The sequence below is a fragment of the Bos indicus genome, chromosome 4 (assembly GCF_029378745.1).
Source record: "Bos indicus isolate NIAB-ARS_2022 breed Sahiwal x Tharparkar chromosome 4, NIAB-ARS_B.indTharparkar_mat_pri_1.0, whole genome shotgun sequence".
Lineage (NCBI taxonomy): Eukaryota > Metazoa > Chordata > Mammalia > Artiodactyla > Bovidae > Bos > Bos indicus.
Genome location: NC_091763.1, coordinates 92,406,910 through 92,423,634, shown reverse-complemented (window position 1 = coordinate 92,423,634; position 16,725 = coordinate 92,406,910). Strand labels below are relative to the sequence as shown.

The following is a 16,725-nucleotide window of genomic DNA, read 5'->3' as shown; positions in this document are numbered from 1 at the left end:
TTTAAATATTTATGATCAACTTACAAGCAAAGGTTAGAAGACAATTACACTGAAAGAGGAGAAACTGAATAAGCGCTATGCTGTGTGCTTTGTTGCTCAGTCACGTCCGCCTCTTTGTGACCCTTTGTACTGGAGCCCACCAGGCTCCTCTGTCCATGGGACTTTTCAGGCGAGAGTACTGGAGTAGGTTGCCCTTTCCTCCTCCAGGAGATCTCCCAACCCAGGGGTTGAACCCATGTCTCCTGTATCTCCTGCACTGCATGTGGATTTTTTATCCACTGAGTCATCGGGGAAGCCCATCTTGATAAAACCAAAAAATAAAACCTCTTTAAGAAGTATAACCACTATAATTTCCTAATCTTTCAGAGTGAGCAGTACAGAGATACTATGTAAAGTTACTCAGAAACAGAAACTGAACATTATAAGTTTACCACTGGTAAAACCCAGGCGGCGCAGTGTTAAAGAATCTGCCTGCCAATGTAGGAGATGCAAGAGATGTGGTTTCGATTCCTGTGTTGCGAAGATCCCCTGGAGTAGGAAATGGCATCCTGCTCCAGTATTCTTGCCAGGGAAATCCCATGGACAGAGGAGTCTGGCAGCTACAGTCCACAGGGTCGCAAAGAGACACACACAACTGAGCACACCCACACAAAACAAATATAACTAGGGGTTAAAGAGTAGAAATTACAGTGCAAATACTAAAACAAAGTAAAAACACATAGTTTAAAACTAAAAATTTTAAAATCTAGTAGTGTTAAGCAACCTCACTTTCACTTTTCACTTTCATGCACTAGAGAAGGAAATGGCAACCCACTTTAGCATGTTTGCCTGGAGAATCCCAGGGAGGGGAGCCTGGTGGGCCGCGATCTATGGAGTCCCACATGACTGACGTGACTTAGCAGTAGCAGCAGCAGCAACAGCAGTGTTAATTTATAGTTATAAGGATAACCATCCACAAAAGTGAGAAGCAGACTCTGTTAGGAAGTTAGTATTGGGTCCTTCCTCTGCCAAGTGAGGCAGGAATAAGATAAGCAGGTCTTTAGGAGCATGGAGAGAGAGGGGAGTCATAACAAACTGTCAGACTCGCAGAAGTCCATCAGCGCCGAGTGAGTCAGGAATGGGATATGAGGGGAAAAGGGCAAAGCGCCTGCAATGGGTAGTTGCTTGAGCATTTCATTTTGTCTACTGACAGGTTCAGTTATCGACTCAACTAAAAATAAAGATATAACAGGGATTATCTTTCATTTTAACCTGTTTCTGAGTGGTAAATTTGCTAAAAGTCCAAGGCAAGACCTGAATAGAGAAGAGCCTTTTCAGGTATTGTTTATATAAAGTCACTTATGTTTCTTAAAGTCAAAATCTAGCCAAGCAAAGATTTGCTGGGGGGCAGCAAAGTCAGTGAATATCCTTAAGGACTCTTGTTGTCTCAGACACCAGAGGCAAGAAGGTTCCCAAGAATGAAGTGTAGCCAGGAAGACGTAGCACAGGGAAATGCTCACGGCTATATTCCCAGTGCCTGACACACAGTAGGTGCTCAGCAAGTATCTGATGAATAACTGATAAGTTTACTGTTCATAGCAGACAGGAGCAGCAACTCGTCTCTTGTGGGGGACCAGACCCTCGCTGAGGTATTTTTAGGGCCCACAGAAATGAAATGGACAGCATTCCTACTTTTTCCAAACAGGGCCTTTAACGCATGATTTTGAACACCTTTATCCATCTCTCTAGGTACTCCAGAATGGTCCTCCCTGAGGATGAGCTCCTCTTATTTGGAGAAAAGCCTCATTTTCTCCCATGATACACTTTGGAAACTCCATGGTATACTTTGTGAAACCGATGAGGGAGTTTCCTGATGATCCGCTCAGTAAACACTGTCACCCAGTACTTGATATTCTACAACCAATGCTGAGGGGAAAAAAGTGAAAGAACACACATTGCTCAACAAAGGATCTGGCTGATTTATAAGAGCCAAGTGCTCCATTATGTAAAGCTTAATTGAACTTCCATATAGTGATGAGGGTAATACAAGAATCTGAAAGCATCAGGGCTTTAAAGCAAGCAAGAAAAAAAGGCTCAGCAGCATGACAGTCCCACATATAGATGGCTACAAAATGTAAGATCCAACTAAAATTGAAGTGTTCTCCTGACTCCCACCTGAACCCTTTGCAAAAACCAAGTTCCTTCTTATGGTGCTTTATGGGGCCATTCTCTTAAAATGATGACTATGCTCAAGCTAGCAGGAGACAGGTGAAATTATTTAACTATTCTTTCCAAAGTATTCTAAGCCAAATGACACAGATGCTTCCAGTGTCTTAAGGATGGTGAACAGGCATAATTCCATTACTCCACATGGCAGAAGTAGCACAATTATATAAATCAAGCAGCCTGTGAGGTTGAGAAAACAATCTAAGGTGCTCTTTTGAGAAGTGAAGGTTGGTTAAGTGTTTATGATTTAGGTGTTAGGGGGTTCAGGGGGAGGAGAAAAGGAATGGTTCTTCTGATGTCTTCTTTCTCCTTCAAAGTAGGAAAAGGATGGAGTAAGGGAGTCCACTAAAGTAGATGAACTGTAAGCAATAAATCTGTGCAGAGAAGAGGTGGCTACAACCCAGATGCTATCTCCTGGCTGAGACACTGACATTAATACTATGTCGGTTATTGAAAGAAGACCTCTTCAGGACACTGTGGGCCACTTGGTGAGGAAGAACACTAGGACTGAAATTGACTTCAGCTATGTTCAGCTAAGAAAACATTAGTATGCTTTAAGACACACCAATGTATTAAACTAGCTCAGACATTAGTATGTTTTAAGATTTGACTAGACAGCAAAAGCCTTACAGCTACAGAACTCAAGCCCGAAAAACTAAGGGTGGTATGACATGGCTTCCTACTATGGCTGAGAAAAACTGAACTAAGATTAGAAAAGAACTATTCTAGAAGGAGAAGATCTTAACCTCATGCTCAGTGACTAACAGGACAGCTGAGGAAGTATGCCTGCAAGCTGGAACCAGAATGAAAAAAAGCAAAAGAAGTCTGATTCCTTGTAAGTAATGGTCTGATTTAAATAAACATAAGAAAGGCAAACTATCTATGAAGAAGTCAAAGAGCCACAAAGGAAGTTCATAAAGATGGCTTCACACCTGCTAGATGACAGTCATTACAAAAGAGGTAACTAAGATGTCCCACAGCATCTCTGGTAGTAAGGACCCCACGCTGCATTAAGCTGGACAGTAGTACCTTTGAAGGGAGCAAAGCTTTGCAGTCAGGAGCAGAAGTTACAACAATGTTTTAAAAATCACTGTTATAAAACTCAAATCACCTCTCCAAAAACTGACCTTGTGCAGAAAATAGGCATTTTCCAACTGCTCTTACTCCACACTTCCATCTCTGCCATCTTTCACTTCTCCAAAATGGAAAAATGTCTAATATTATTGTGAAATATTTTAACTTAATGAGAAGCAATGGGGCAATACCTCAGTGACACTGTACCTACTGGATACGTGACAATTTTCCATGGATAGTGGATGGGGTGGTGGTGATTATGAGTGTGCAGGTGTGAAGCTGGATCCCAAGTTAGGTGTCCCTTTATAAACGTGAACAAAAAACTTTTTTTTTTTTTTTTGAAAACGTGATGTGTAAGCAGACATGGGCAATCAGCTAATAGATACTATGAATTTGCCAAACTGGAGCTCAAAGTAATTGTGAAGTCCAGCACAAGTAAAGGTCACCCCACAAAACTTGCTCTTCATGAAGGCTCTGGCAATAACGGAAGAATGAGATTTTAATCACTGAAGCTAATTACATAGAAGACTAAATCACAAGAAGAGTTATTTAAGTGTCTTAAATACAATAAAAAGTAATTAACAGGAAGCACCATCTTGACAGCTTCCTGTCACAGTCCAGGCCTAAAAGGATCAGCTAATTCCCAACCTGGGAGCCAGAGAATGAGAACAACTCAAAGTTTGATCTTTTAATTTTTTATTTAAACTGCTTTGATTAAAAGGTAACAACTCTCACCAACTTGAGTGAAGTTAATCAAGAAAAAAAAATTTAATCTATTAGAGGAATGATGAACCTCATTTTCATTCGTTCCCCAGAGGGCAAGAGAGGGGCCTCCCAAACGCCATGCAACTCGCCGCCGCTCCACACAGCAAAAGAAAGCATGGGAGGGCTGCCAGAGCCCTACTGAGGACAGGGCCAGTTCACACATTTGCGCATGTGAAATCCACTGAAAAACATCTCCTTTGAAATAACCCTCAAAGAGGCCATCTCATCTGCCTCTTCTTTCCCCTTCCCTGGAATGAGCAGTTGGAGAAGAGCTACTGGACAATCAGAGATTCACAGCTGATCCTGTGACGAAAGAGAAAGCCTCTAGACACTACAACGGCCAATATGAAGGGGTACCAGCCTACAGGTAATGACAGACATAGCACTCATCTTTTCTTAATTCTACTGCATCTCTCAACGTTGAACAAAGTCTAAAGCCTGTCACAAGAGACGTGGTGCATTACTAGACAAGCTCCCCCAGCAGCCTTTGCTTAACTGACCCGCACATTCTACGACCTCCTCAAAACCCACAGGCTGACACCAGTTAGTACCTGAGGTCTGCTCAAACACACCTGGGCACTTCTGTCCCAATCTGTTTCCGTCCCCGGATTTCTACTGGTCATTTTTATTATGTATCTCACTAAATATTGAAATATGAGTACAAACAGAATAAGCCTTTACAAAAACAAGTTGTTGCAAAAGGTTTAGTAAGAGGCGTGGCTTTTAAATGGCAACAAAATGTGCAAAAATTAGAGCAGGAAAAGTATGACAGAGGAGGGAGATGTAAATCACAAAGACCTAGGGTTCCGTAAGTAGTATTTTTAAGTCATCATTCCATAGAAGTTATTTAATCCACCAGGATATCACACATCAAAGATTTGGAGATGTAAGTACATTTTTATGTTAAAAATGGAATTAAAACATTTGGGATAAAAAGAATAAATCCTCTGCTCTAGACAATGCTTTCAAATAACTATTAAAATCAGGAAGCATTTGATATAATTCTGAATCTAAGCTGAGTATTTGGATATTGGTATCATTCATACCTCAACTTTCCCACAGTAGTATTGGAATGATTTAAGCAGAGAAAACTGAGGGAAAAATGAAAACAAAATCAAGGCCATAGGAAACTAAAGAGAAGCCTTGAGAAAGACCCAAACATCAGAAGCATGCTATCAGATACATTTTCTAGAGGCACCCTATCTTTGGCACGGGCTTCCCTGGTAGCTCAGATGGTAATGAATCTGCCTATGTGTGAGACCTGGGTTCAATTCCTAGGTTGGGCAGATCCCCTGGCGGAGAGCATGGCAACCCACTCCGGTATTCTTGCCTGGATAATCCCCATGGACAGAAGAGCCTGGTGGGCTACAGTCCACTGGTTCGCAAAGAGTCAGAAACGACTGAGCAACTAAGCACAGCACATTTTTGGCACAGACTTTCCAATAACCAAATAAACAGGGAAAACTACTGGATCAGATACAAGTTTTTTAATGTATATATTTATCAGATTAAAGCCAACTTGTAGCTCAGAAGAAACAGCTGTCCCAGGTTATGAGACATCTGCTACTGCTAAGTCACTTCAGTTGTGTCCGACTCTGTGTGACCCCATAGACGGCAGCCCACCAGGCTCCCCCGTCCCTGGGATTCTCCAGGCAAGAACACTGGAGTGGGTTGCCATTTCCTTCTCCAATGCAGAAAAGTGAAAAGTGAAAGGGAAGTCACTCAGTCATGTCTGACTCTTAGCGACCCCATGGACTACAGCCTACCAGATTCCTCCATCCATGGGATTTTCCAGACGAGAGTACTGGAGTGGGGTGCCATTGCCTTCTCTGATGAGACATCTAAGCACTCCCTATTTTATTTCATAAAGGGACACTGCAATATAATAAACAAATAACTCACATATTTATTGAACTCCTACGAACTACAGCACGGAATAAAAGAGACAATAATCCCTATCTTCAGGGAGCTTACTATCTAGTGAAGTTTGGTCTCAATGACATTAGGCTATCCTCACATTTCTCCCAATTACTGCCCAGTAATTTACTCAAGACAGTCGAGTTTAGTAGAAACAAATCCATGAGGAAACTCAGTGTATTTAACTCATTATGTTAAAAATGGAATTAAAACATTTGGGATAAAAACATAAATCCTCTGTTTTAGCCAATGTTATCAAAAAAAACTATTAAAATCAGGAGACTTTCAATATAATTTTAAAATCTAAGTTGAGTATTTGCATATTGGTATTATTCATACCTCAACTTTCCTACAGTAGTATTTGGAATGCCCTGAATAGCAGGGCACCCCAAGTACCCTGCCAGGCTGGTCTAATTCGAGGTAAGGACTTTGGTAAATCAAATACCATCTTATGACAACAGGGAGAGAGAAAGGTCAAGGTTAACTCCCTACAAGAACACTTTCAGAATATCTAATTTTAAGCAGCATAAATTTTGAAAATATACCTCAGTGGTAACCAAAAAAAAAAGTCCCTCCACTCTAATGGGCCATTAGATAAGCATGAATAGGAACCATCTGCCAAGAAGATGTGCGTTTTGACCACAGTGGTGTTGTCTTTACCACAGGTAGACAGGAGGAGCAGTTAGTTATTGGAGAGGACTCCTGTCTGTGGCAGCAAAAATCTTAAATCTGTCTAGGGGAATACTCACTTTCCGGCTCTCCACAGGAGGAAAGCATGTACTGAACTCCTAAGAACTGGTGACAAATTAGTAATAATCATTACTGCAAATTAGACAGATAGAAGAATGAGCAAAATATTTCCCAGTTTTCCCCATTCTGAAAACATTATCAAATTTCTTAAGAACCTGCTTCTAAAAATAACCCAACGCCTGTGATGGTGTTAAGATAATGACATCAAAATCCTATATTCAGTTCCTCTCGGCAAAAGTGAAGCCCCTGATTGCTGAGTGAACGTCAACAACATTGACAGGTACAGGAGTGGTAACAGCACCTAAAAATACTTATTTCCGAAGTGACAACAGGAAGGGGGCGGGGCGGGGAGCGGGGCAGTGCGGGTTTGGAATGTGGACGGGAGGAGCTCCTGTGTGGTAGGAGAGCTTCTGGAAAGCACATTAGCTACCATACCCTTCCTGTCAGAGACAGGCTATAGCTTAGAGAAAGGTGTTTCTCCCAATGGGCTCCATTGTACTTGCAATAAGACAATCCCTGTTTTGATGAGAAACCTACTCTTTTCTTCCCTTCCACCATGCCTCCTTTTAAAACAAAAGCAAAATACCAGTTTGGTAACAAACACCATTTAAGACTGTTAAATAGAGAAGGAGACAATTAGCATGTGGGTATACTTTATGCAGAGTAAGAATTGCTACTGGGGACTGACTGATTGTTTTAATATTTACTGTGGAAGCATGGCCCAGCGGGCTTCCTCCTGCCCCCATCAGATACCTCCTTGGAAGGCTGCTCGTCAACCAAGCTCCCAAGAGACTCTGGAACATAACCAGGGTATAGCCAGTGGAACACAAGAGGAAGACCCTGTCATCTACTGATTACATACGTCTATTCAAAGAAAATGTCCAATTAACCTCTCTTCTTTTTCTGGCCTACAATTAAACTTCCTAAACTAATACACAGAGAATCTTTCTAATTTTGCATAGTACCTAAGGGCCTGATTGACACTCAATAAATGGCATTATTAACAGTAATAATGAATGCTACATAGTGCCAAGGACACAGAGCCCAATAAATCTTAAATAATGACAATAATGAAAATATATGATTAACTAGTGAACAATTATGAAGTACGCTGCAAACAAAGTGCTACACCGGGACAGAACAATCACAAGCCGCTGTGTTAGGAGTGACAGAAAGCAAATCGGGGTGAAAGGGGGGAGAGATATCAATGAGAAGAGAAAAAACTCCCAGCCATGGTCAAGTTGCTACCAGCCAGAACACTCACATTCCTCCAATGGTGACGGTGGCACAGGTACGCTCTGAAAAGGCGGGCACCGTATCTGTGGCTGGGCTGGCTGGTCTAATGTAGTCCACAGTCACATTGACCTGAAAACAAGAAATCAAGGTAATTAAGGTTGAGAATTTGCAACACAGCTCACTAGCAGCCCTGTGTGCTGGCTGTAAAAGCTCACTCACGGTACGACTTTGTGGGTCTAAGATTTTAAAAAAACAACTGAAAGCTGAACCACACACCGGGAGAAAACACCTCCAAAAGCCATCTTGGATAAAGGACTATAGTATCCAAAATATAGGAAGAACTCTTAAACCTCCACGGTAAGAAAATCAAAATCCCAATGTTACAGTGGGTAAAAGACTTGGATATCTTATCAAAGAAGACATACAGATGACAAGCATATGAAAATATGCCCCACATGTGTAATTGGGGAAATGCAAACTGAGACAACTATTAACACGTCGATTAGAATAGCCAAAATTCAACACACTGACAACAAACAGAGGTGAGGGTATGGAACAAATGGAATTCTCGTTCACCATTACTGGGAATGCAAAACAGTACAGCCACTCTGAGCAATGGTTTTATATAGAACAAACTTTTACCATACGTTCCACCAGTTAAAAACTTATTTCCACACAAAAACTTGCACTTGGATGTTTCTGGTAGCTTTATACATAAATGCCAAAACTTGAAAGCAACCAATATGTTCTTCAGTAAGTGAGTAAAGAAACTGTGGTTCATGAACACAACTGAATACTATTCAGCACTTAAAAAGAATGAGCTGTCAAGCCATGAAGAGACATGGAGCAATCTGAAATACACATTGCTAAGAGAAAAATGCCCATCGAACGGCTATCTATTGTATGATTCCAACTGTGACATTCTGGAAAATGCAAAAATGTGGGAGACAGTAAAAAGATCAGTCATTGCCAGGGGTTAGCAGGATGAGACAGGATGAACAGATGTGGGGGCAGGATTTTGACAGCAGTGAAGCTATTCTGGATTATACCATAATGATGGATACATGTCATTCCACATTTGTCAAAATCCATACAATGCAGAACACCAAGAGTGAACCCAAGTCAATAATGGACTGTGGATGATGGTGTGTCCAGGTAAGCTCACCAATTGTAACAAATATACCACTCTGGAGGGGGTCTACTGATAACAGAGGAGGAAGTACATGGCTGGGGGCGGGTGGGACAAGGAAATTCTCTTTACTTTCTGCTCAATTCTGCTTTGAGTCTAATTGATGCTATAGAACCTAAAAGATGACTGATGTCAAGAGAGAAGGACAAATGGCTGAACCTTTAAGGTCCTACATAAACTTCAGTCAACAGAGAAGAAATCTGGAATATTCCTGGAGGATTCCTAGACATTTTGGTAAAGCAGCTCTCTAACCTTTTCGGACTACTTTGAAAATCTGTTTAAAAACATGAAATGCCTCAAGAGAATAACTACACGGAGTTTCAGTCTGCCATAGTTCTCAAGGCCCAAGTTAAGAAGAATCAAAACGACACAGCTGACTACACTGAATACCAATAGGGGCGGACTTGGGAAATTTGGGGGGTGGGGTGGGAGCAGGACGGACTGGACCAGAAGAACCTTTAATACTGGGCTAATCCTAGTATATACAAAACATAGGGACACAAACACGCCGAGCAATGCTTTTTCTTTATGAAGCCTTTCAAGATGACCATGTTTGTGTGTGGAAGCAAAGCGGCATGCTGTGTCCATCAGGAAACACACAGAGCCGCATTACAGCATGAAGGCATATACTTGACTTTGGTCATGGCCAAGCTTATATACCTGTACTGAGGAGTCAAGCACCCTGAGGCCATCCTCACAGTCTCAAAGTCCAGAATCACCTTTCCTAAAAACCACTTTGGTTCTCACTGAGATACTTGAAGACAACATGATGTATGAGCATCAACCAGACTGCTGGTGAGCACCACCAAAATCCCTTCAAACTGCCTGCTCCTCAAAAATCCATTTTAAAAATGAATATGGAAATTTTCAGAAGAACAGCTGCCTCCAAATTCTGACTGTCAGATCACTCACTCTACCTAATCACGTTTTAAAAGCAACAAGAAGCCCTATCAGTGAGAAAGCCAATTAAGGGCTGACGGCAAGGCAAATCTTTCTCATGAGAAGTACTGTCATAATACAACAACTCAAAAGAAATCATAAAGAGGACTCCTTAGGTCAGATGTCCACACTGACATTACTGCTCAGCCTTATCACTTTGTCCAAGCTAAGGAGATGGATAAATGTGAGGAATGTGAACAGACAGGGAGTCGGGGTAGGGGCAGGGTTGAAAAACTACCAACAAAGAGGTTTTCAGAGTTGCCCCACATGCAGCTGATCAGAGTTGTTAGAGCCCAGAGGGCAAGGAATGGGCGGTCTACACACACAGAAGCACAGCTGACTCCAATCCCTGGAAGGGAAAGAGTCCTCTGCATGCTATTTATTCTGACCAACCCCTCTGGCAACTCTCCTCTGGCAAGGGCGGATGATTAACCTCTGGGAGAAGGAAGAGGCTGGGATACCTGTTGAAGTTATGGCAAAAATCACGCAGGAAATTAGCACTGAACAGGAGCTAAACCTCAAGAGTACCCACCCAGGAGTACATGAAGTAACTCAGGGCCCAGTAGGGTATGGTCCAATTTGGGGCATTCAGGGGGCAAGTCAAAAAGTATGTAGAGATGTTCACCTATTTTTGTGTTTTCACCCAATCCATCTAGTAACAAGCTCAAGTCCTCAGTTTCACTACCAGGGGGAAAAAATAATTCATCCTGCTTAAAAATAAACTCAGTGAATCTCAAGGTTACCTTGCATCTGCCAATGACAGGCCTCCTCCTCAGGAGACGGGAGTGGGGCAGCGGCTCATCAGCGCAAGCACGTGGCACACAGTAACATCAGCTCTCTCCCCAGAAATCATGCTAGTTCACCAGGAAGGCTACGTGAGTAGTGGTGGTGATGGTTGTGCTGAGGGGTGTATTGGCAAGGAACAGCTCCCCATCTCATCTGCCAGGCCAAAGGCATGCTATCCCCAAACTGTCTTCAAAGGAAATCAACCCCACTCTTCCAAATCTTTCAACTTCAATCAGCGAAAGAACTAGTAACTACATTCTACATTCACCTGCCAATTAATTTTTTCCTCTATCTAGAGAAAGAACTGAAAGGCAGAGATTAAAGAGCTCATTGGGGGAGGTAACATTATTAAAGAAAATCTCAAATACAAATGAGGCCCTGAGAATAGCCCACAGCCACGACGCACACCTGCAGACAGCTATGACAAACCAAGAATTAAAGTCAACGTGTAATTAGCATTTATGTCCCTCTCCTGGGGAGTCTGAGCTCTGCTCTCCTGCCTTGGAGTTTCTCATCTCCAGATACTCATCCCTGACTTGTCAATCACTTGATAAAGAGCAGTTTCAATTAAACAATGGCAGATCTTAGCAAAGTCTTCATCTGAATAATAACAACCTGAATTTTGTGCTTGTGGGTGGTTACATATGGGATGGCATGAGTTGAAAAGAAGTACTGGGTTATTGCAAACGTTTCCCTCATTTTTCCAGCAAAGATGCTCCTGGAACATTGGGTATATGCAAGAATTTACACGTACGGGACACAAGGGGAGGGCCTGGCCCTCTTTACAGCAAGGACCACAAGGAGTCCACAGCTCCCTGCTGATTCCACCTGTCATTCTCTTATGAATGAGTCATACATCACCTCCCTGGGCCTCACTTTTCTTAGGCAATTCACTTGGTAAATGAGAGCACTAGACTAGAACTTCAGAGCATCACTGAACTCGAGAATCCTAGAAGACAATTTAGCCAGACACTGTGTGCTACATAGCATCACATGGTTTATACAGTAGGAGTGTATATCAGATCAGTCGCTCAGTCGTGTCCGACTCTTAGTGACTTCATGAATCGCAGCACGCCAGGCCTCCCTGTCCATCACCAACTCCCGGAGTTCACTCAGACTCACGTCCATCAAGTCAGTGATGCCATCCAACCATCTCATCCTCTGTCGTCCCCTTCTCCTCTTGCCCCTAATCCCTCCCAGCATCAGAGTCTTTTCCAATGAGTCAACTCTTCACATGAGGGGGCCAAAGTACTGGAGTTCCAGCTTTAGCATCATTCCTTCCAAAGAAATCCCAGGGCTGATCTCCTTCAGAATGGACTGGTTGGATTTCCTTGCAGTCCAAGGGACTCTCAAGAGTCTTCTCCAATACCACAGTTCAAAAGGAGTATATGTAGTGAATAATATTTTGATGAATGGATACATGTAATCAGGAACCTTTCCAGACATAAAATTCTGAAGGACACTAAATGAGATGGTTAGGACCACATGGTCTAGCTGTTGACCATTCTGTTCTATATATTAAAGCAGGAAGGAGGGAAGAAATATTTTGAAATTGGGATAAAGCTTTAAATTAAGAAAAGTGTAATTCTGCATATTACTTTTTTTTTTCCAAAGAAGCTCTCAGAGAAAAAGAAAGGGTAGCAGGCAATCTGATTCCTCCATGGTCCATTGTGGAATTCTCCTTGAAAACAATTTCAAAGACCCTTCAGAGAACTAAGATGAGAACTTAAAACCAAATTTGTATCCCAATCTCATATAAAGTCTGGAAACAGCTTAGTATTAACAGAAAACACTCAGGTCACACCTAAGGAATTCCATCTATGGATACCCTTCATGAAACTAATCATTCACTAGATGGTGAGTGAGTAGTATCGTCATACTTCAGTACCGTCAAACCACCGAAGAACTCCACAGACTTGTTCATGCTGATGATAATCTGAAGGCCAGCGCATAAGAGATACCTAACATTTCCAGGCCAAAGCCTGAATCTGGGCTGTTACATGAGGCTATTACTATATAATCCCATCCACTATTCCACATGGCCAATCATAAACCCACAAAGAGATGTTAAAAAAAAAAATACCCTGCCTCACAAAAAAGGCTCTCATGTGACCTGTCATCCTCATGACGGAAACAGAAAACACATCATCTGGGCAAGTCTGGCTAAGGCAGCAGGCAGATAAAAGTAAGTAGAATAAAGTATTTCAACAGCTTGAGTAAGAGTACGGGCTCTGGCAGCCACTTGGCTGCGGGTTTGAAAGTGAAAGTAGCTCAGTCGTGTCTGACTCTTTGGGACCCTATGGACTATACAGTCCATGGGATTCTCCAGGCCAGAATACTGGAGTGGCTAGCCTTTCCCTTCTCCAGGGGATCTTCCCAACCCAGGGATCAAACCCAGGTTTCCCGCATTGCAGGCGGATTCTTTACCAGCTGAGCCACAAGGGAAGCCTAAGAATACTGGAGTGCGTAGTCTAAAACCTTCTCCAGGGGTTCTTCCCAACCCAGGAACTGAACCGGGGTCTCCTGTATTGCAGGCAGATTCTTTACCAACTGAGCTATCAGGAGGGTTGCAGGTTTGGTTCCCAGCAATTCTACCTCTGAACTCTGTGAACTTGGAGAAGTAACCTCACTTCTGGCTTCAGTTGAACATGGATAACTCTACCTATCTCATCGTTAGAAGAGAAATGCATTAATATACATGAAACATTTAGAGCAGGGCCTGACTCATAATAAGCTCTATGTGTCAGTTATTTTTAGACAAACATACTGATTTTCTTGGAGGAGAGCCTGGTACAGGGTAGGTGATAAGTGTCTGCAAGATAAATACATAAATACATGCACACATACATATATGCATAAATAAGGCGCATGTTGGCTTTAAGTCATTAGGCAGAACTCAATTAAATACACTGTTCTCCTTAAGGAGCCACAGCAAACAAGAGTATGTACCTCATCCATATTTATCCCAACTTACAGATAAATAGGACTTATTTTAAAGAATGATACACTATTTAGTACTTATTTAGACACTCTCCCGGTTAATCGGCAGGTACTAGTTTGGAGATTGTATTTACCAAAGATAATTGAAGCAGAGTGTGGGGAATCAACTCAACTAATAGGCTAACCAGAGGTGTTTGGGGAGGATGCTCCTTGCCTTACAAAATCAGGAAGATCAACAAACAGAGAGCAACCAAGTTGGCATCTGCTCTGGGCATAACAGGACAATATTTAATTTAGGCATTCTTGATCTTTTCTCCCTGCTAACAAATAGCGTACATAATTATTTTAAAAGTATCAGAGATTATCTTCTTAAAATCTGAAACACATTTTAGTTACTCATTCATCTAAATACAGATGAGCATCTAACAAAACTGTCAAGGGGTCCCTTGGTCCTGCTTCTGGGCATGCTGATCCCCAGCTCAGCTATCTACTAGGACACAAGCTAAACTCTCACAAGGAGATGTCAAACGGACCTTTGTTGTTCAGGAAACAACAACAAGAGTCACAAATGAGGGCAACATATGTACACTGACATCTTCTGTGCTGTGCTTAGTCCATCAGTCGTGTTCGACTCTTTGCAACCCCATGGACTAGAGACCGACAGGCTCGTCTGTCCATGGGGATTCTCCAGGATAGAATATTGGAGTGGGTTTCCATACCCTCCTCCAGGGCGTCTTCCCAACCTGGGGATCGGACCCAGGTCTCCCACACTGCAGGCGGATTCTTTACCATCTGAGCCACCAGGGAAGCCCAAGAACACTGGATTGGGTAGTCTCTCCCTTCCCCATGGGATCTTCCTGACCCAGGAATCAAACCAGGGTCTCCTGCATTGAAGGTGGATTCTTTACCAGCTGGGCTACCAGTGATATTAGAGAAACAGAAAGTTGATTTTTAAAAGTATTTCTGATTTAACTCAAAACACCCAAAACATTATCATATCAACACATAACCAGTATTTCTTAAGGTATTGGGTTTCTTTCCTTTCACTGACAAAGACTTTGAAATCCAGTGTGTGTTGTGCAAGGAAAACACATCCCAGTCTGGACCAGCAATACTTCAAGTGTGCGGCCACTTACAGCTGCAGTCGCAATACTGGACTGTACACGCCCAGACTGTTCATTATGGGACCAGGGTCTTAGCCTCAATCCTCTATACATGCTCCTACCTTTAGTGGTTCTATCCTTCTCTAGTTTCTCCCAGGAACTTTTGTTATCTTATATTTATGAATCCTTGTAAATACTCAAACCAAATATGAAAAAACATGGTATAAAAAATAAAATGTTTATTATTCATTTTCTGACTGAAAAAAAATCTATTTAATTAGACTAGAAAGACAAGGTATTTACATAATTTTCAGTTCTAAAAAACATTTCAGGGGTGAGAATAAATGTGTACACAAAGGAGGAAAATTCCTCCAATTTATAACTGTCATCGTGGAATATATTCTGTTCAATGTTTGAGGAAGATACTTTTGAGTGACTTCTCTACCAAATCAGTGGCTGAACTTTATCCTTGATTTGCTGACCCAAGTCTAGAATTCTTCACCTTGATGTTTCCAATGTATTCTAATGGATGGTAACTAGAAACTCATGGTAAAGAAACAGCTGCTTTTGTAGTTATGACTAATGCCTCTGTTGAGTATGGTGTTACTAGAAGGTGAGCAACTGGTAGATGTGAACCATTTATGTTTATAAGCACAGACAAAAGCAGAAATCTCTATGTCCCATTAGGACATCATTTAGCTTTGGCATGTCTTAAATTAAAAGCACTTTCACAGATACACTGACAAAAAAATATACATTTATGCTGCAAAGAAAAGGAGACATAAGCAATGATCCTCTCCTACCTCTCCAACCCAGCCATATGTATTTGGTAACACCCCCTTCAAAATCATTGTAATTAGGTGCTAAGGCCGGCTGTTTATTCACATGTATTTATGTTGCTTTCTCCGATCTACAATCACCCTTCCCAACTCCCCCAGAGTCAGAACAATTTTGAGCACATTTCATTTTCATCAATGGAACATGAACCTCTATGGCTTCCCAACCTCTATGATGAGCACAGAGTCAAGGAGCTCTCTTATTTAATGTTTCTGACAAAATGAAACCACTGCTTCCCACCCCCTTGTCAGATGCGTTCATCTGTTTTGAGAGGAAAGGTAAAACCCAGCTTCAGATGGGGCCTGTGGAGATGCTAAGAGTCTCTACCTGACGTTAGGCATTCATTTAAGTGGACATCACTATTTCCCGATGAACACTCAGTTTGGTAAATATTTAATTAGAAGCATACCCAGGCATGAGATTCACAAGTAAACGTGAAAACATTTTATGTAAGAGGTCACTAGAGCTGGGCAATGATTTCTAGAAATAGTGATAACACCCTGACAAAAAACAGAACATTAACATGGTCAGAAATGAGGCACTGTTTATGCATAAGGTAGGTAACAAGCACATATAAAATCATCAAGGGGATGAAGTTCTGACTGTTGAAAATATTTCAAGTAACTCTGAGGAGGATCAGAGATGAACAGAAACCACCCTTTCCAAGTAACCTCACAGTTACAAGTATTTTCACCCATGCTCTTGATTCCCAAGTCCTTATAAACCTACAAATGCATCTGAAAAGCACAACCTGTGTTTGCATCAGTGTTCTAACCATTATCTTACGCATCATGGTTTAACTCATCCCGATACCTAATTGTCATACCACACTATCCATACCCAAGAATGTCAGCGGCCCCCAAAACACTACTGGAAACTGTCACATGGGTCCCCTTCCTGTCTCTTCTTTCTTCTCCTCAGAGCCACCATCTCCACCACCTTCCTCTGGAGGATGAAGGGTGAGTGTGGGTCTTTTTTCTCCTC

At 41.9% G+C, this 16,725-nt stretch overlaps 1 protein-coding gene across 1 annotated transcript in view; it reads right to left on the bottom strand.

The window, feature by feature from the left end:
• The window catches only part of SND1 (staphylococcal nuclease and tudor domain containing 1), a 422,258-nt gene that overhangs the window by 226,334 nt on the left and 179,199 nt on the right, over window positions 1-16,725 (bottom strand). Inside the window, exon 12 of the mRNA XM_070787306.1 lies at window positions 7,976-8,076. Within this exon, the coding sequence (XP_070643407.1) occupies window positions 7,976-8,076 (101 nt within the window). The remainder of the gene's footprint in view (window positions 1-7,975; window positions 8,077-16,725) is intronic.